The following is a 21,165-nucleotide window of genomic DNA, read 5'->3' on the forward strand; positions in this document are numbered from 1 at the left end:
CCATTTTTCACCCGACGGAGAGCCTCCAGGGGGGGGAGGTGGGAGAGGCTGTTTTGGCCCTCCCCAGGGTCCTAGAAAGCCTCTGGAGCCTGGGAAGGGCGAAAAACAGGTCGGTCGCACAGCAAAATTGGGGGGGGGGGCAGGGGTCGCACGTGCATGTGTGTGGGCATGAGCACGAACATATGCATGCATGTCCGCATGGGCATGAGGGGTGTGTGAAGGCATGCATGTAGGGGGGGGGTCACGCATTTAGACTTAAGGGTGTGGGCACGCCCGTGCAGGCACACCCCTCCCCACTTTTGACCCGCAGTGGCAAAAAGGTTAGCCAGGATTGTAATAGGATTCTCTAGCTGCACAGCTCACTAAGGAGGTTGCATCACCCAGCAAACTTCAACCAAACTTGACTCAGACAAACATGACCCCACGTGGCACTATGGGACTCTGGCGACAGCCAATAGAATACACGTTCTTGCCCAGGAACAGGAAGCTCAAGTTGATTGATTGATTTATTACATTTGTATGCCGCCCTTTTCCCCGAAGGGGACTCAGGGCGGCTCACAATTCAATCAGGGAAGGGGGTACAGACAAGGGAATAAAAAAAGACAAGACATAACAATGCAAAATTTAAAAAACACACAACCACCATACCATTCGAGAAGGGGGGCAACCGTTTTTTAGCCCCAGGCCTGTCGGAACAGCCAGGTTTTGAGGGCTTTGCGGAAGGCCTGGAGGGTGGTGAGGGTTCGAATCTCCACGGGGAGTTCGTTCCAGAGGGTCGGAGCAGCCACAGAGAAGGCTCTCCTCCGGGTAGTCGCCAGTCGACACTGGCCGGCGGATGGAATTCGGAGGAGGCCTAATCTGTGGGATCTAATCGGTCTATTGGAGGTGATTGGCAGGTAATAGGAGGTAAAAGTTCACAGCCCAAGAGAAGTTATAAAACCCCCTTCACTCTCAACTCAACGTGTTCAGCTGCGCCATGGAACCATGGGCTTGGTGGTACCGCTTCCTCATGAAACCAACCTTCCAATCATCCTCCATGTTTCCAGTCTCTTCCTTCTAATTTGGAGCCGAACCAAAGGGATATTTCTCCCGACGCACCCAAGGAGCTTCTTCAGTTCTGCGTCCCGCACAGATGGGAATGTGCCTTATGGGCAAGGCAACACCTTTCTGGACGTTTTGTTTCGCAACCCGATTCAGCCGTAAGACAAGACGGGAGCCGTGGAAACATCTGTAGCCTCTTACACCGTATCCAGGGGTGCATGAAGACGATACGGAGACGGGAAGCTTCACTGCACACTTCTTCAGCAAATGCAGGTTGCAATTGAGCGTGAAAACCACTTCCAGCTGTTGTTTTGCAGCCTGTTAATTCCCAGGGTCTTTTCGCGTGTCGATGTACACTCCTCTTCCTAAGCGGGGGCGGAGGGGAGGGAACAAAATTAGGGTTGGTCTCCAGCCGAGATGTTTTGGAGCAAATCTCACTTTTTTGTATTTCAGCTGGCATCGAAGGAATATTTTGCGGGGGGGAGAGGGGGGGGTTCCCACCGGGGTCTCGCGTACCATATGTAGGAGTTGTTTAGGGTTCCCAAGGCACGATGGGATGGGGATTTATATCCTCGTGCTTATTTACACAGAGCGAGAAGCAGATGTAGAGATGTGTGCAGTTGTTTCCAGAGAAATACGTTTCACTACCATGGAAAGATCACAGCGGGCAAATTTAAAGCCCAACTGTTCTTCCTGCTGCTTTATGCTTCAAATTTGGACTCCCGTTGGACACCTTAATGGCGATAACAGAATGGCAGAGCTGGAAGGGACCTTGGAGGTCATGTAGTCCAGCCCCCTGCTCAAGCAGGAGACTCTCTACCATTTCAGACAAAAACCTCCAATGATGAAGCTCACACAACCTCTGAGGGCATCTTCGGTTTCATTGGTTGATTGTTCTCACTGTCATGAACTTTCTCCTTATTTCCAGGTTGACTCTCTCCTTGATTAGTTTCCATCCGTTGTTCCTTGACTGGCCTTCAGGTGCTTTGGAGAATAGCTTGACTCCTTCTTCATTGTTGGCAGCCCCTCAAATATTGGAAGATGCTCGCCTGTCTCCCCTGGTCCTTCTCTACTAGCCAATGTCATCTGGCCACTACCCGGGGGAGGGCCTTCTCTGTGGCGGCTCCGGCCCTTTGGAACGAGCTCCCCGCAGAGATTCGGACCCTCACCTCTCTCCAGCCTTTCCGAAAAGCCATTAAAACCTGGCTGTGTCGGCAGGCCTGGGGGTGATGAGTTCCCTTCCCCTCTCGAATCGTGTGGCTGTTTTAAATGCCCTGTACTTTTTGTTGTAGTTTTTGTGTTTCCCTTCCCCTCCTTGAGTTTGTGCACCGCCCTGAGTCCCGCTGGGAATAGGGCGGCATATAAATAAAATGAAACTCGAACCTCGAACCTTCTCTTCCCTAGACTAGCCAGGCCCAGTTCCTGCAACCGTTCTTCATGTGTTTTAGCCTCCAGTCCCCTCATCATCCTGGTTGCTCTTCTCTGCACTCTTTCTAAAGTCTCAGCAAGTTTTTTATAGTGTGGTGACCAAAGCTGGATGCAGTACTCTAGGTGTAGCCTTACTAAGGCTTTATAGAGTGGTCTTAGTACCTCCCTTAATCTTGAATCTATCCCTCTGTTAATGCAGCTTAGGATTGCATTGGCTGTTTTGGCTGCCGCCATACACTTCTGGCTCCTATTTAACTGGGACCCCCAAGATCCCTCTCATAGTTACTGCTCTTAAGCCTGGTTTCAACCCTGTCTATATGTGTCCTTTTGGGAGAGTAAAGTCCTGGTGCAAGACTTTACTTTTCTCTACAGGGAATTTCATTTTGTCAGATAGGGTCCAGGGTTCCAGTCTGTCAAGATCTATCTGACTCTTAAGCTACCCAAAAAATCTTTGGCAACTGATGAATTAATTGATATTTTTTTTAAAAAGCAATCTGAATCTGGACATAAGAAAACGTGAAAAGTGCCTGCTTCCTTGGCTTATTAAGCTGCATTCGGCAGTTTAGAAGTTACGTCATCTCTTTTCCAGGTGACGTGGGAAATAAAGATTGGTTACTTTCTGCTTAGGAAATGAAAGAGGATAACAGATTTCACAACACTTCTGGGAAAATTGTTCCTTGTTTTCACTCTTGGGAGCCACCCAGAAATCTTGGCTGCTCAAAACCACGTATAAAATGTGAATGTCAAATGCAGGTTTGGAAATATGGCCATTTTAGCAATAGAACAACAGACTTGGAAGGGATCTTGTAGGTCATCTAGTCCAAACCCCGCCCAAGCAGGAGACTCTGCGCCATTTCTGACAGATGGCAGTCCAGTCTCTTCTTGAAAGCTTCCAGGGATGAAACTCCCACATCTTGAGGAAATATCAACAGAGCATCTTGAACAGAATAAATTAGAAACATTCATATTGAAAATAGTTTATTTTAACAGCCAAGTCCATTTACAATAATCATTAACTGACTTAATTATTATTTAATATTTATTATGACCTTATTAATAAAAAGAAGGAAGGAGGAAGGAGAGAGAGAGAGAGAAAGAAAAAAGCAAGAAAGAAAGAGATGGAAGGAAAGAAGAAAGAGAAGGAAAGAAAGAAAAAAGGAAGGAAGGAAGGAAGGAAGGAAGGAAGGAAGGAAGGAAGGAAGGAAGGAACATTGTATTTTAATCTTGGAAATAAATAAAAATTCATGTCAGAGAAAGAAAGAAAAATAGAGAAGGAAGGAAGGAAGGAAGGAAGGAAGGAAGGAAGGAAGGAAGGAAGGAAGGAAGGAAGGAACATTGTATTTTAATCTTGGAAATAAATAAAAATTCATGTCAGAGAAAGAAAGAAAAATAGAGAAGGAAGGAAGGAAGGAAGGAAAGGAGGAAGGAAGGAAAGAAGGAAAGAAGGAAGGAAGGAGGGAGGGAGGGAACCTTATGTTGTCCAAAGACAGAAATTAAATTTAACCCAATTTAGCATGCTTGGGTATTCCTAAAGTAGCTCAGGATTTTAACTTATTGGCTCATTCTGGATTTTGGGATCTGGTCGTTCGGTCTGATAGATCCTTGATTGATTGGCATTGCCAGTAGGCAAGATGGGATGCATCCCAATTTGTACCCAGGAAACTAAGGAAATCAATAGAAACATGTTCACCAATTAAGTCATATTTTTCTGTAAGAAATGTCTCTGGAACAAATTCATCTGGAATTGTGCCTGAAAGAAAAACTCGGCCTCCCATCATTTAACTGAAAGGACGTGAACCGCGGTCTATAACCTTAAGACTCAAATTTTTCACACCTCACTTACTGGATCAATTTGTCCCCCAAAGCAATTCACACCAAGCAGCAGAATTTCTGTTGTGCATCTCACTCCCAGACAAATAGTTGGAACGTTTCTCTTCACTTTGCAAAATTACTGAGAAATAACTATAGCCGGGCCGTTCTCTCTCTCGAGAGGGAAATGGGTTTCCATAATCGCCTCTCTTCAGTCTCCCTCCACAATCCTGTCTGTCGTCTGCTGGGATTTTCTTCAAAGGCCAGCCAGCCACGAATAATACTCGGCTAAGGTCAGGGGGGGGGGGGTCTCCAAAATTGGCAAAGTTTTGTGGACATCAATTCCCAGAATTCTTCAGCCGGCTGGAGAATTTCAGGAGTGGAAGTTCACAGGTCTCAAAAGATGCCAGGTTTGGAGACCTCTGTTCTAGATTTTAAAAGATCCAGGGCTGGAGGTTACAACTCATCTAGTTGTCTATTTCCGTTTCCACTCCACACACACTGGAGGGAGGGCAATATTCAGACTAGTAATTCTGGATTCTGGACTTTAAGCGAACCTGTTAAATTATTTTGATGTGGTGGGAGGACCTCATGGTCAGAATGATCCTGAAGTGAGAGGAGCTCAGAGGACCATCTTCATTGTGAAGGTCAGAGAGAGAGAGAAGCTCATATCAGGCATGAAAAACTCTTATCTACCACCCATCCCTCCATCATATCTATCTGTATGTATCCATCCATCCATCCATCATCTCTACCATCTATCTCTATCACTATATCTATGTCTATCATCTATCTACCCATCCATCCATCCCTCCATCTCTATCCTTCCTTCCTTCCTTCCTTCCTTCCTTCCTTCCTTCCTTCCTTCCTTCCTTCCTTCCTTCCTTCCTACCTACCTACCTACCTCTATCTATCTATCTATCTATCTATCTATCTATCTATCTATCTATCTATCTATCTATCTATCTATCTTTCTTTCTTTCTCCAGCCATCCCTCCATCTATATTGTATCTGTATGTATGTATGTATGTATGTATGTATGTATGTATGTATGTATGTATGTATGTATCCATCCACCCATCCATCCATCCATCATCTCTACCATCTATCTCTATCACTATATCTAGGTCTATCTATTTATCATCTATCTACCGTCTATCCATCCATCCATCGATCTCTATCCTATCTATCATCTATCTGTCTGTCTGTCTATCTATCATCTATCTATATCTATGTCTGTTTGTCTGTCTGTCTATCTATTATCTATCTATCTATCTATCTATCTATCTATCTATCTATCTCTCCATCCATCCCTCCATCTCTATTGTATCTATCTGTCTGTCTGTCTGTCTGTCTGTATGCATCCATCCATCCATCCATCCTTCATGATCTAGCTACATCATCTATGCATCTGTCGGTCGGTCGGTCTGTCTGTCTGTCTATCTATTTATCATCTATTTATCTCTCTACAATCACTATAGCTTGATCTATCTCTATCTATCTTTCTCCCCCATCTATCTATATCACTATCTCCCTCTCTCTATTTATTTCTACCATCTATCTATATCACTCTCTCTCTCATCTATCTATTTATTTCTACCATCTATCCCTATCACTCTCTCTCATCTATCTCTAGCTATTTATCTCTATCTCTACCATCTCTTTCTGTTTCTTTCTCCTTCTCTCTCTCTCTCTCTTTCATTCTTTCTCCGTTTCTTTCTTTTTGTCCCTCACTCTCTCCCCCTGCCCCAACACAAGCACAGATGGCAGGCCCTTAAACTTTGCTAGAGCAGGAGCATGTCAATAGATTAACCTTCCCAAGTAGAATACAAGTAAAGAAGAAAAAGAATGGAAACAGCTGGACATTGGAAGGGCCCCAAAGAGCATCCAACTTCCTGCCTAGAAACTTTTGTTCCCTTGATTAAAGAAATTACCTTCCATGCACAATTTGATATTATTTGTCAAGTGAAGACACCTTGAGGCCTCAGCTGTATTTTAAAGGTAAAAGGTAAAGGTTCCTCTCGGACATCTGTGCTAGTCGTTCCCGACTCTAGGGGGCGCTGCTCATCTCCGTTTCAAAGCCAAAGATCCAGCGCTGTCCGAAGACGTCTCCCTGGTCATGTGGCCGGCATGACTTAATGCCGAAGGAACACAGAACGCTGTCCCCTTCCCACCAAAGGTGGTTCCTATTTTTCTACTTGCATTTTTATGTGCTTTTGAACTGCTAGGTTGGCAGAAGCTGGGACAAGTCACGGGAGCTCACTCCGTTACGCAGTGCTAGGGATTCGAACTGCCCAACTGCCGACCTTTCTGATCGACAAGCTCAGGGTCTTAAGCCATCGAACCACCGCATCACTTTTTAAAAATGGAAACCACCAAGGTTGTGGAAGGACCTTGTGCTTTTCAGCCCTGCTTAGTTTATAAATTAGGTCCCCCTTTAAATTAGGATAAGCTTTTACAGGATCTCCAGTGGCTCTCCAAAGGTGATTTAATTAGTTTTAACCTCTCGCCACACGGGTTGTGAGAAGGAGTCCCAAGCCTAAAACAGCAAAGGCGCTATTTTTTGCACGAGGCTTTGAAACTAAGCAACGGCCAAAAGCAAAGCAGGAAATCGGGGCATTAATTTAGAGCGTTAATTGTCATTTTTACCACAGAAAGATCCCTGCTTTGCTCAAAGTCTGCTCGGCCTTTCCACTGTAATCGACGCCTGAGGTTGTTTGCTAACAGCCAAGGACGGGGAGGAACGAGAAAATTAAACAAATGCAAAATTTCTACGGAAAATAAAAGCGAGTCAGTTGAAACCGAAGAAAATTTGCACTTCCTTTGAGCGGCCGACAAGCAGAGTCAAGATTCCTCTCTTTGCAGAAGGCAAAATATTAAAATTATAGAGCCGGCTCAGAGGGGTGATATTGAGAGAGGCCTCAATTACCTGGCTAAGCAAACGCGGGTAGCTTTCAGTTCTCACCGTCAAGGTGACACGGTGAAGTATATGTGGGAAGCCGTTCGTGTTTCTAGAGACAGGGTGGGACTTCCCCGTATTTCCGCTAGCTGGACTACTCTGGAAACACAAGCGTTTCGACAGGGGGTGCTTACGGTGCGCTACTGTCACCTCAAGATTGGATTACTGTAATGCGCTCTACATGGGGCTGCCCCTGAAGAGTGTTCGAAGACTACAGTTGGTCCAGAACGCAGCCACGCGAGCGATATCGGGTGTACCTAGATACACCCATGTTATACCTATCCTCCGCGAGCTGCACTGGCTCCCTATTGGTCTCCGAATGCGCTTCAAGGTGCTAGTCGTTACTTTTGAAACCCTACATGGTTTAGGACCTGACTACCTGAGAGACCGCCTCTTGCCACATACCTCCCAATGACCAACAAGATCGCACAGGTTGGGCCTTCTCCGGGTGCCGTCGGCCGGACAATGCCGGCTGGCGACTCCCCGGGGAAGGGCCTTCTCTGTTGCTGCGCCAGCCCTGTGGAACAATCTACCCATAGAGATCCGGACCCTTCCCACTCTCCCGGCCTTCCGAAAAGCCACCAAAACCTGGCTGTTCCGGCAGGCCTGGGGCTGTTGATCAATGTCCAGCCCCACTTAGACTGAATGGATGGTGTATAATTTTAACAACTGTATTTTTATTCTTAATTTTTTTTAATGCTTTTTATCTTGTTCTGTAAGCCGCCCAGAGTCCCATGGGATTGGGCGGCATACAAATTTTATTAAATTTCAAATTTCAAAAATTACTGGAGTTGTGACTGTGGCAGTGTCGTCGGATCAGGACCTGCGGTTGGTGAACTGGAAAAGCGCTCCTGGCCGCGAGATTAGGTGTCTGGTACAATATAGCTGAACGGGAAGCGGTGGCTCAGGGGCTCAGGCGCTGAGCTTGTCGATCAGAAAGGTCGGCGGTTCGAACCCCTACCGCCACGTAACGGAGTGAGCTCCCGTTACTTGTCCCAGCTCCTGCCAACCGAGCAGTTCGGAAGCACGTAAAAATGCGAGTAGAAAATAGGGACCGCCATTGGTAACAGCGTTACCGGCCACATGACCACGGAGACGTTTTTGGACAACGCTAGCTCTTTGGTTTTGAAACGGAGATGAGCACCGCCCCCTGGAGTCAGGAACAACTACAACATACGAGCGAGGGGAACCTTCACCTTCCATTTTTACCTCAGCTTTTGACACACCGTTTCCCTCAACACGAGCAAGGATTCAACGGGGGATTTGCAGCTCGTGTTGTCTCGCACAATCGAGCGAAAGTAAATATTTTCATGGCTTACTAGAGCAATTTTGCTTTGGGGGAAGGAAGGCCGATCACACGGAGATAACGGAACTGTTTTTTCCCTCCGTTACACCTGCCTCATTAGTGAAAGTCAATCAAATCTTTTCATTGAACGTGTCAAATTCGTATCCTCCGCTGAAGGGAGGACACCTTTTATTCAAGTTAAGACCTCGGGACCGAGACCAAAAACATGCCACTGGGGGGGAAAAAGTCACTGGGGAGCGTATGGATGTTGTCCAAAACATTTAAGGAATATAAATATCTTTAAAATATTTAAAATTAAAAACAAGACAGGTAGCTGAGGTAAAGGAGGAGCTGCTTACTTCTCTAAGAGTGCGATGGGAGAAAATTCACAGGTCTAAAGCATCCATTTCATAATTTTCACGGTGGGCCGGGAGTTCAAATTTGGACAGTATAATCGTTATAATCTACAACGCTTCTGGTTTTTCCAAGGAAACAAAACATTATTATTATTATTATTTTTTGCTGATGAAAAACTAAAAACTTGGATTTGACGTATTAAGAGAGAATAACAATCCTAACTTTTGGTGCGGTGGCCTTAGAGGTGAAGCTGTCGCCTCACAATCCGGAGGCTGGATCAGGAGTTCGATCCCAGGTTAGAGGCAGACATTTCTCTGGGCACAATGAGAATTTTATCTGCTGGACAAAACTCTGCAATGGCAACAGGAAAGGCATCTGGCCATTAAAATCTCTGCTAGCTCCATTCGGTTGCAGAGACACCACCCCGCGAGGGATTATGGGGTGGTTAAATGAAGATGATGATGATGATGATCAATCCTAACTTTTCTGCATCGCGGTCTCACACTTCCAGGATAATGTCCCCCCGGAGGCCATAAATGAGATTTGAAGGATGGAACCCGGATTTGATTATGAACTCCCTGAAATGGCGCCCTCAAATCTGCTGACACTTTATTGACAAGCCCAAAGTTTGGTTTCCGTGCTGTGGGTAAGAAAGAAGTCCTTGTGTGGCTTCCTAAAAGTTTCTGAGGTGGTGCGGTGAAAATCCCTAATTTTTCCTGCTTGATTCCAGAAGATCCTTGGCTTCGTTGATTTTGGTTGCCAGGTATGGAGATCCACCTTACGAGGACACAAAAAGAGAGAGAGAAATCAGAGAAGTGATTAGTACACAATGCTGGGCCTAACCTAATAGTACTACTACTACGGTGATTAGCTGTGGGAAAGAGATTTTTTTTTTTAAATTTAAAAAAAAGATTTTATTGGTAAAAAGAAAATACAACATCCATAACTTGTAAAAAACAATACAACTACATTTCGAGATATTCCCATACTATCAAATCATTATACACATCAAAGGTTAGGTATCTTATTCCTTCCCTCCCTCTTCTCTTCCCTCATTTCTTCTTTTCCATACCCTTTTCTTCCCTCCCCCCTTACTTCCTTCTCCCCTGCCTTCCCTCTTTTCTTTTCTCCTTTCCTCCTTTCCTTCCCCCTCCTTTCCCTCCCTCGATCCCCCCTCCTTCTCACATACCTTCCCTCCTTCCCTTCCTCCTTCCCTCCTCCTTCCTTTTCTCTTAATCTCCCTCCTTTCCTCCCTCCTTCCTTCCTTCCTTTCAACTCTCCTTCTCTCTTTCTTTCCCTCCCTCTTTCCCTCTTTACTACCCTCTCCTCTTCCCTCCCTCCTTCCTCCCCCAGTTTCTTCTCTTTCTTCTCTCCTTCTTTCTTCCCCCCTCCTTTCCCTTCTCTTCTTTCTCTTCCTCCTCTTTATCCTTCCCCCCTTCTTCTGCCTTTCCTGTTCCTCTCCTGGGAAAGAGATTTTATATACAGGTAGTCCTCGACTCAAACCTTTAACTGAGTCCAGAATTTATGTTGCTAAGTGAGGCATTTGTCAAGGGAGTTTTGCTCCATTTTACAACTTTCCTTGCCACAGTTGATAAGTGAATCGCTGCAGTCGTTAACTTAGCCACACGGTCGTTAAGCGATTGCAGTGCCCGGTGGGGGGGGGGGCACATGTGATCCCCTTTTATGACCATCTCACCAGCAAACTCAACGGGGAAAGATATTAAATCCAATCGACAAAATGCACTTCCTGCTTCCTAATCGTACCGCTCCTACTGGAAAACAAGACATAAGCCCCTCACTCAGCCCAGGAGATCTCGCAATATCCAAGCCTGCCCCGTTAAACCAGAGCAACGGCATTCAGATCATTGTTTAATGAAACTCATCCTTGTTTACATCAAAACTGGTTTTTAGTCTGTGCCCGGACGGAGCCCGGCGCATACAAAACTCCCAACGATTGATTTATTAAATCAGCGCCATCCATGTTCTTCTACACCTTTCGCCCTAATAGAGGTCAGAATTAATTTTATATTCCTGAAATGAAAAGGAACAGACAATAAATCTGTCAGCCTGATATTTTAAAAAAAACAAAAACCTTCGCTCTCCCCCCACTTCCCCACCCCGGTTTTGGGGCTTTTTAAATACTGAGTAAACTCTCGACCATCTGTTGTTTCGAAGTACAGAGTACATCAATGAACATATGGGCTCCCTTCTCAACCAGCTGTAGTGTAGTTAAAGTTATAATAAGAGCTTTTGGGGGGGAGATCTGTTTGCATTAAAAACTTGGCTCATTAAAGTATCTGTGACAAGCGATGGAGTCCTTTGCAGCGCTAAAAAACTAACACGTATTTGTCATTTCATAACACAGTTCTCCCCCCCCCAAAAAAATCCCTCTCCCTTATTTATAAAGATTCTGCTCAAGTAAACTGCATTATTATTATTTTTTTTAGCATTCCTGGCTAATATTTTTCTCACTTCGAAACCTACATTTGATGTATTCCGTTCCAGAAATTCGATACCTTGACAGCTAATTAAGGGCTTTGATTTTGCCAGTGACCCCAAAAGACAGCCATTTTCAACGGCTGCGGTTCAGTGAATTGGAAGGCTAATTTTTTTTTTTATGCAAACATTTTAAGCAAAACATTTTGCTCTGAAATGGGGTGCGTTAAGATTGGGCTGAGATTAAGAGAAGGCCGTTTGGATGTCACCGAGCCAACAAACGTTGATCGAAACACAAAAACATACCTTTATCTGGGTGGTTCAGAATCATGATTTTCCGGTGAGCATTTCTAATCTTGGCCTTGCCGGCAGATGGACTGTAAAAATATATATTTAGAGCGCTTAGCATAAATCAGGAATCTTGCAGGCGGAAAAACTAGCAAATTTGCATTGCTTCAGGAAACATGACATTCTAGAGCTCCTTGCCATCTGGTGGTGAAAGAGAGTACTACACCTTTCAAGAAATTTAAAACTTGGAATAATTTGTAAGAAAATAATAGAATGGAATGGAATGCAGAAGAATAGAATGCAGAATGTAATAGAATGCAGGAGAATGGAATGGAATGGAATGTAATAGAATAGAATAGGAAATAGGAATGGAATGGAATAGAATAGAATAGAATAGGAAATAGGGATGGAATGGTATAAAATGGAATGGAATGGAATAGACTAGAATAGGAAATAGGAATGGAATGGAATAGACTAGAATAGGAAATAGGGATGGAATGGAATAGAATAGGAAATAGGAATGGAATGGAATAGAATAGACTAGAATAGGAAATAGGAATGGAATGGAATAGAATAGAATAGGAAATAGGGATGGAATGATATAAAATGGAATGGAATAGAATAGGAAATAGGAATGGAATGGAATGGAATAGAATAGACTAGAATAGGAAATAGGAATGGAATGGAATAGAATAGAATAGGAAATAGGGATGGAATGGAATGGAATAGACTAGAATAGGAAATAGGAATGGAATGGAATAGAATAGAATAGGAAATAGGAATGGAATGGAATAGAATAGACTAGAATAGGAAATAGGGATGGAATGGTATAAAATGGAATGGAATGGAATAGAATAGGAAATAGGAATGGAATGGAATAGAATAGACTAGAATAGGAAATAGGAATGGAATGGAATGGAATAGAATAGAATAGGAAATAGGAATGGAATGGTATAGAATAGAGATAGAAAAAGAAATAGAAATAGAAATAGAAAAAGAAATAGAATAGAATAGCATGCAGAATAGAGAATATAAATAGAACAGAATAGAGTAGAATATTCTTTATTAGTCAAGTGTGAGTAGGTTGGCATGCTGGCAGGAAACAGGAATTCTGGTAATGGCTGAATTCCAAATTTTAGGAAGAGCCCAACGCCTGGAAGTGATTTGGGATATTTTAATAGTCAACTACACAATAGGGAAATTTCTATCTGCTCCATTCCACACACCCCAACCCCCCGAGTGAAGTAGATTCGTAATTTCTGTCTTACATTTAAACCTGTCCACATTTTAAATAATATCAGAGTTAATATTCTAAATTAATATATAAAACCCGGATTAACTATTTGCTCATGTTTCCTTTCCATTCCCATTCCTCTTTACCGTGTTTAAACGCCATCGTTTTATTCTGTAACATACCTTGAATAACGGATTCAAAAGACGCCGTAGGAAAAGGTGCAAATTTAAACTATCTGGGTGGGTTCTCGACTTACAACTTACAATTGAGCCCCAGCCTTCCCCTTGCTAAGCGAGACAGTTGTGGGATGAGTTCTGCCCTCTCTTACGACCTTCCTTGCCACGGTCGTTAAGGGCATCACTGCAGTTGTTGAAGTTAGTTAACACAATGGTTGAGTGACTCTGGCTTTCCCCGGTTGACTAGGCTTGTCAGAAGGTTGCAAAAAGGGATCAAATGACCCTGGGACACTGCAACCGTCATAAATATGAGTCAGTTGCCAAGCGTCCGAATTTTGATCACGTGACCATGGGGATGCTGCAAAGGCCGTAACTGTGAAAAATGGCCCTGATTCACATTTTTGCAGTGGTGTTGTAGCTTTGTCATTAAATGAAGTGTTGTAACTAACTCCTTGTGCTCCTTTCCGCCCTCCATTCCCTTCTTCTGTTTCAATGGTATTATTTTTATTTTGTAGCGTATCTTGAATAACAGAGTCAAAAGACACTGTATTAAAAAAGACACAAAACTTAGCTGGATTTCCAAAGTGCAAGGAGGAGGACAGCTATAAAATGGCATTTATTTTTCAAATGCCCTCGAGCTGTCGAGCAGGAAATTCGGCCGGTAAATTCTGCGTCCTCCTATCCCTTTCAGATAAATCATTCTTTTCAAGGCAAAAAAGGCTTGCCTTTTGGTATTTTAACTCCAGACAAGTTGTCAAGAATGTATAAAGGTATTTCCACGTGAAATGTTGGAAATGCAAATTGGAAAGAAAGGGGCCTTTTATGATTTATGGCGGAGATGAGATCAAGCAAAGAAATATTGGAGTATAGGATTCGTAGCCCTAATATGGAAAATTCTTAAAGGGAGCATAAAGAGAAAAAAAAAAACCTGAGACTTTTTTTTGGGGGGGGGGGATTATGGAAAAAAATATAATTTTGTATTTATTTATTTACTTACTTATTTACTTATTTTACTTACTTATTTATCTTGTCACGTATTGTCAAATTGAGGTGGTGAGCCTTGAAGAGCCGTATGCAACGAAATTTCGTTTTTAAGGTATGCCAATTAGTGTACATTCAAAGTGACAATAAAGTTAGTCTATTCTTTTCTATTCTAAAAGACTGGGGGAGGGGGGGGTTGATGTAATATATGTTATTTGTTTATTTATTTATTTATTTATTTATTTTATTTATTTATAGATTTTCCTTTAATATACGTAAGTGCTTAATGAAAAGTATATTGCCTGAGTCGATTTAGTTATACATAATAATAATGTTTATATACTTGAGAGACCGCCTACTGCCAATTACCTCCACGCGACCTATTAGATCTCATCGATTAGGCCTTCTCCGAGTTCCATCTGCCGGTCAATGCCAACTGGCAACTACGCGGAGGAGAGCCTTCTCAGTGGTAGCTCCGACCCTATGGAACGATCTCCCCGTGGAGATTCGTACCCTCACCACCCTCCGGACCTTCGGCACAGCCCTCAGAATCTGGCTATCCCGTCAGGCCTGGGGCTAAAGATGAATAAATGAATAAATACTTTTATTCCTATTTGGAAACCACTTCTGGACTTTGTGCTTGAGGTGGGCCAAAAAAATGAAATTTTGATTTTGGGTTTGACCGATTAGGTAGATTTTACGGTTCTAAAAATGGCTTGGTTTAAACTATTATGTAAAAGAAAAAAGTTTGAGTTTGGATGTTATCATCTCGTTCTACTGCACCAAAGGGATTAAGGAGTCAATGACTTTTCTTTCTTTCCCCCCTTCTTTTCCACACTTTCCCCTTCCCTATTTTTTTCCAACTGTTTCCTTTTGTGTTTTTATTGTATAACATAAACTAATAAAAATCGTTCATTGTAAAAAAAAAAAGACAAAAGGCTTACCTTATGCCTAAAATAAGGCTAGCTTCCCGAACATTCATTTTCGATTCGAATCCGCCTTTGTAATATGAAGAAGCCGTCTGTGAACAAAAGAGAAGGGGGATTTTAATGGGAGCCCAAGAGCATTAAAAGTCAAAACGATCGTATGGACAGAATTCTGCTTCAAAGCAACGGAATTATGGTTCCAGAATAATAATCAGAACCACCATGTTCTGCAGATGGAATCAGGAAGCCTAGATTGGGGAGAGGGGGGATTTAAATTTGGAAAAAGCAGCCGAGTTAAAAATTAAATAACTGTATCTGGAGCGCTGTGTCCTCCAATTTCCAAGTTGGCCATCTGGGACTGCTAATTTTTCTTTTTAATTAAAAAAAACAAAACCCAAAACAACGTAGACTAAAGTTTGCATCCTGCCACCTGCCTTCGGCAAAGAGAGGCAGAAACAAGATGTCGGACTAACCACAAAAGACTCTCTTACTTGACCCACAGCAGCAGGTATTGGAAAGTAGGGGGCATCCTATTTAAAGTATCTACACCAGGGAGTCCTTTGGCTTATGATTGAACCTGAGACTGGAAATCTCATCAAGTGTGTGTGTGTGTGTGTGTGAGAGAGAGAGAGAGAGTGCGAGAGAGAGGGAGGGAGGGAGGGAGGGAGAGAGAGAGAGAGAGAGAGAGAGAGAGAGAGAGAGAGAGAGAGAGAGAGAGAGAGAGAGAGAGAGAGAGAGAGAGAGAGAGAGAGAGAGAGAGAGAACGAGTTTATTTAACTTATATCCCATCATATCTTTACAGGTTATCTAGCAGAGACAATAAAATATTCCATTATGTTCTATTCCATTCCATTCATTTTCCATTCCATTCTATTCCATTGTTCATTCCTCTACGTCTATTCTATTCTATTCTACTCTAGTCTACATTCTATTCTGCATTCTATTCCATTCCATTCTTCATTCCTCTTATACTATTCATTTTCTCTGTTCTGTTCTATTGTTTCTACTCTATTCTGCATTCTATTCCATTCTTCATTCCTCTTATTCTATTCTATTCCATTCTACTCTACTCTACATTCTATTCTGTATTCTATTCCATTCCATTCTTCATTCCTCTTATACTATTCATTTTCTCTGTTCTGTTCTATTCTATTGTTTCTACTCTATTCTGAATTATATTCCATTCCATTCTTCATTCCTCTTATTCTATTCTATTCTATTCCATTCTACTCTACTCTACATTCTATTCTGCATTCTATTCCGTTCCATTCTTCATTCCTCTTATACTATTCATTTTCTCTGTTCTGTTCTATTCTATTGTTTCTACTCTATTCTGCATTCTATTCCATTCCATTCTTCATTCCTCTTATTCTATTCTATTCTATTCTATTCTATTCTACTCTACTCTACATTCTATTCTGCATTCTATTCCGTTCCATTCTTCATTCCTCTTATACTATTCATTTTCTGTTCTGTTCTATTCTATTGTTTCTACTCTATTCTGAATTATATTCCATTCCATTCTTCATTCCTCTTATTCTATTCCATTCTACTGTATTGTTCCTACTTTATTCTGCATTGTATTCCATTCCATTCTTCATTCCTCTTATACTATTTATTTTCTCTGTTCTGTTCTATTGTTTCTACTCTATTCTGCATTCTATTCCATTCCATTCTTCATTCCTCTTATTCTATTCTATTCTATTCTACTCTAGTCTACATTCTATTCTGCATTCTATTCCATTCCATTCTTCATTCCTCTTATACTATTCATTTTCTCTGTTCTGTTCTATTCTATTGTTTCTACTCTATTCTGCATTATAGTCCATTCCACTCTTCATTCCTCTTATTCTATTCTATTCTATTCCATTCTACTCTACTCTACTCTACATTCTATTCTGCATTATATTCCATTCCATTCTTCATTCCTCTTATTCTATTCTATTCTATTCTATTCTATTCCATTCCATTCCATTCTACTGTGTTGTTCCTACTTTATTCTGCATTCTATTCCATTCCATTCTTCATTCCTCTTATACTATTCTACTCCACTCTACTCTTATTCTCCTATATCCAACTGGAAGAGAGAAACCTTTTTATTCCTTCAGTGAATGACTTCAAAGTTCTCGCTGGGCCCGTTCAAATTTGGGGAAAGACCATTCAGGAACCAAAGAGGAAAAGAGAAATGTTCTCCCCCCACCCCTTTCACCATCCCCTTCTTGGCTGGGTGGGAAAAAAAGACGATATATAGAGTCTCTTATACGATAAAACTCCCAATTTTTGCCGAGCGCTTAGGAGAAACAGGTATCCCATTAATAGCCACGAAATGTGATTTTTTTTTTTTTACATAATCAACTTAATTTACATTAGTAATTGATGCAATTTAATCATCGGCGTCCCTTTGTTCATTTGTGAAATTACACAATTGCGGGAATGAGTGTAAATGGCCACAAATGAAGTGAACGAACATAATTAGGGAATTATGCAGAGGGTGAAGCCCGTGATGAGATGCCGTCCTTCTCACCCCAAAAACCCCCGAGTTTCACCGTGCAAGTAGTCCTCGGTTTACAACAGTTCACTTCAGTGTTTCTCAACCTTGGCAACTTGAAGACGTCCGGACTTCAACTCCCAGAATTCCCCAGCCAGCGAATGCTGGCTGGGGAATTCTGGGAGTTGAAGTCCAGACGTCTTCAAGTTGCCAAGGTTGAGAAACACTGGTTCACTTAGTGACCATTGAACACTGGTTCACTTAGTGACCATTGAACACTGGTTCACTTAGTGACCATTCAAAGTTACAACGGCGCTGAAAAAAAGGGGACTTACGGCCGTTATTCGCACTTACGACCGTGGAGACATCTCCACGGTTACACGATCAAAATTCAGATGCTTGGCAACGGGCTCATATTTATGACGGTCACAGTGTCCCGGGGTCACGCGATCCACTTTTGCGACCTCCTGGCAAGCCAACGGGGAAGCCAGACTCACTGAACGACCGTGATACCCATTTAGCAACTTCAGTGATTCGTTTAACAACTGCGGCAAGAAAGGTTATAAAAATGGGGCAGAGCTCATTTAAAAATCTCACTTCATAACAGACATTGTGGTCGTAAGCCGAGGACTATCTGTAAGGTGTAAATGTTTTTTCATCTACTGGGGTCTTTCGGGGGAAGAAGCAAAGAATGTAAATAGAAATAAATGGGGAATACCCCTGGGTACTTCTTGACTTACGACCACAATGGTCACTTATGTCGCTAAGTGAGATGTGTGGGTTTTGCCCCTTTTATCTTACGACCTTTCCTGCCACCGTTAAGTGATTCACTGCAGTTGTTAAGTGAGTCACATGGTCGTTAGGTGAATCTGGCTCGTCAGAAGGTCGCTAAAGGAGATCACCTGACCTCGGGGCCGTCATAAAGATGAGTCGGTTGCCAAGTATCTGAATTCTGATCACGTGACCAAGGGGATGCTGCGACAGTCGTGAGAAAAATGCTCATAAGTCAATCAGTCGCTAAATGAATGATTGTATGGAAACAATCCTTCCATCCTCCACCATCCAGTCAGAACCGAAGAAGCTTCTTGGATGAGAATCAAAACGTCTTCAAAGAACAACCGGAAAGTCCAGTTGCCACTTTAGGACAATTGTGACCAGATGGAGAATCTCCACAGATGTTGTCTATGAAGATCTGCACATTGGGGAAAGAAAACAGCTGCTTCACATACGTGTGTGGCGCAACATAGGAGAACAAACCCATGAGGACTAGATTCAGAGGTCCATTTGCTGAAGGTTACACAATGTGATCACACAATCCTCAGAGGCTGCAACTGTCGTAAGCACTAGTCAGTTGCCAAGCCTCTGAATTTGGATCACGAGAACCTGGGGGAACGCTGCGACAGCCATAAGGAGCCGAGGTGGCGCAGTGGTTAGGGTGCAGTACTGCAGGCCACTTCAGCTGACTGTTATCTGCAGTTCAGCGGTTCAAATCTCACCGGCTCAAGGTTGACTCAGCCTTCCATCCTTCCGAGGTGGGTGAAATGAGGACCCAGACTGTGGGGGCGATATGCTGACTCTGTAAACCGCTTAGAGAGGGCTGAAAGCCCTAGGAAGCGGTATATAAGTCTAACTGCTATTGCTATTGCTCTATCTATCTATCTATCTATCTATCTATCTATCTATCTATCTATCTATCTATCTATCTATCTATCTATCTATCTATCTAAAAGCCAAGGTGGCGCAGTGGTTAGGGTGCAGTACTGCAGGCCACTTCAGCTGACTGCTATCTGCAGTTCGGCGGTTCAAATCTCACCGGCTCAAGGTTGACTCTGCCTTCCATCCTTCCGAGGTGGGTGAAATGAGGACCCAGACTGTGGGGGTGATATGCTGACTCTGTAAACCGCTTAGAGGGGGCTGAAAGCCCTATGAAGCGGTATATAAGTCTAACTGCTATTGCTATTGATCTATCTATCTATCTATCTATCTATCTATCTATCTATCTATCTATCTATCTATCTATCTATCTATCTATCTATCTATCTAAAAGCCAAGGTGGCGCAGTGGTTAGGGTGCAGTACTGCAGGCCACTTCAGCTGACTGCTATCTGCAGTTCGGCGGTTCAAATCTCACCGGCTCAAGGTTGACTCAGCCTTCCATCCTTCCGAGGTGGGTGAAATGAGGACCTGGATTGTTGTTGGGGGCGATATGCTGACTCTGTAAACCGCTTAGAGGGGGCTGAAAGCCCTATGAAGCGGTATATAAGTCTAACTGCTATTGCTATTGATCTATCTATCTATCTATCTATCTATCTATCTATCTATCTATCTATCTATCTATCTATCTATCTATCTATCTATCTATCTAAAAGCCAAGGTGGCGCAGTGGTTAGGGTGCAGTACTGCAGGCCACTTCAGCTGACTGCTATCTGCAGTTCGGCGGTTCAAATCTCACCGGCTCAAGGTTGACTCAGCCTTCCATCCTTCCGAGGTGGGTGAAATGAGGACCCAGACTGTGGGGGCGATATGCTGACTCTGTAAACCGCTTAGAGAGGGCTGAAAGCCCTATGAAGCGGTATATAAGTCTAACTGCTATTGCTATATGTATGTATCTATCTATCTATCTATCTATCTATCTATCTATCTATCTATCTATCTATCTATCTATCTATCTATCTCTATATCTCTGTCTGTCTGTCTGTCTGTCTATCTATCTATCTATCGGATTGTTGGGGGCGATATGCTGACTCTGTAAACCGCTTAGAGAGGGCTGAAAGCCCAATGAAGCGGTATATAAGTCTAACTGCTATTGCTAAGTGTAACAATTCGATCACAATCCATCGATCGTGGCCGCTATCGCAAATTGATCCTAAGTCTCTTTATTTTCAGCGCCGTAGTAACTTCGATAAGTCATTAAACGAACCGCTGTTAAGTTGAGGACTACCTGTATTTTCAAGGGAGGAAAATACATTATTTATGGATCTGCAACCGGGAATTAGCCGTAATTTAGTTTGATTTGGGAATAAACACCGGCTTTTTTACAATTGATTCCAAATTTTAGCCGTTTGGAGAGACGTCGGCCTCGTCCCACCTTAAAAAGAAAGCAAAGAATTACAGTAGCATTAAAAAAATAAATAAATAAGGGCTGTTCACGGTGTTTTTTTTATTTTTCCTGCTGACACCCAGAATACCCATCGTTTGTGAGGATGTTATATACCTGCCTCGGGCAAAACCAAGAGAAATCCTTTCTTTAATTTTTAAAAAAGCTCCCAGCTGGCGCATCAGCCTTCTTCCAAAGCGGGAAATCTAAGCTTGCCTGGATAAGGCTTTCTCCAAATTAGTGTCCGTCAAAGGAAATGCTAATTTGACAAATCCCAAGATACTTTCTCCGTTTTTCATTTTTTAAATTTTGCTCCCTGTCCGGAAAGGGTGAATTTTGAGGGTCAGCCGGCCTCCGGCCACTCATAAATTTAAGAACGGTAGAGCAAATTTGTGCGCTAGAATTAATAACGACGACAGCTGCAGGAGTGACATCTGTCCCAAAATACTTTCGGGGTTAAGGTTTAATAATGGGAAGCTGCCAAGCAAGCGAAATAATAAAACAAGATAAATAAATAAAGCCAGTTAAGGGGCTGCCTCAAAGAGGAGGGGTCAAGCTATTCTCCAAAGCAGGGGTCTCCAACCTGGGCAACTTTAAACCTGGAGGACTTTAACTCCCAGAATTTCCCAGCCAGCTTTGCTGGCTGGGAAATTCTGGGAGT

At 42.8% G+C, this 21,165-nt stretch overlaps 1 protein-coding gene across 1 annotated transcript in view; it reads right to left on the reverse strand.

The window, feature by feature from the left end:
• Positions 1 to 8,862: 8,862 nt before the first annotated feature.
• The window catches only part of DNAJC15 (DnaJ heat shock protein family (Hsp40) member C15), a 24,486-nt gene continuing 12,183 nt past the window's right edge, over positions 8,863 to 21,165 (reverse strand). The window contains exons 4-6 of the mRNA XM_087726349.1: positions 14,939 to 15,015; positions 11,622 to 11,692; positions 8,863 to 9,656 (exon numbers count right to left, since the gene is read on the reverse strand). Of these exons, the coding sequence (XP_087582475.1) occupies positions 9,586 to 9,656; positions 11,622 to 11,692; positions 14,939 to 15,015 (219 nt within the window). The 3' untranslated portion in view covers positions 8,863 to 9,585. The remainder of the gene's footprint in view (positions 9,657 to 11,621; positions 11,693 to 14,938; positions 15,016 to 21,165) is intronic.

This window comes from Thamnophis sirtalis, unplaced genomic scaffold (assembly GCF_051295495.1).
Source record: "Thamnophis sirtalis isolate CommonGarterSnake01/CBP01778 unplaced genomic scaffold, rThaSir2_p1.2 scaffold_12, whole genome shotgun sequence".
NCBI classification, from domain to species: domain Eukaryota; kingdom Metazoa; phylum Chordata; class Lepidosauria; order Squamata; family Natricidae; genus Thamnophis; species Thamnophis sirtalis.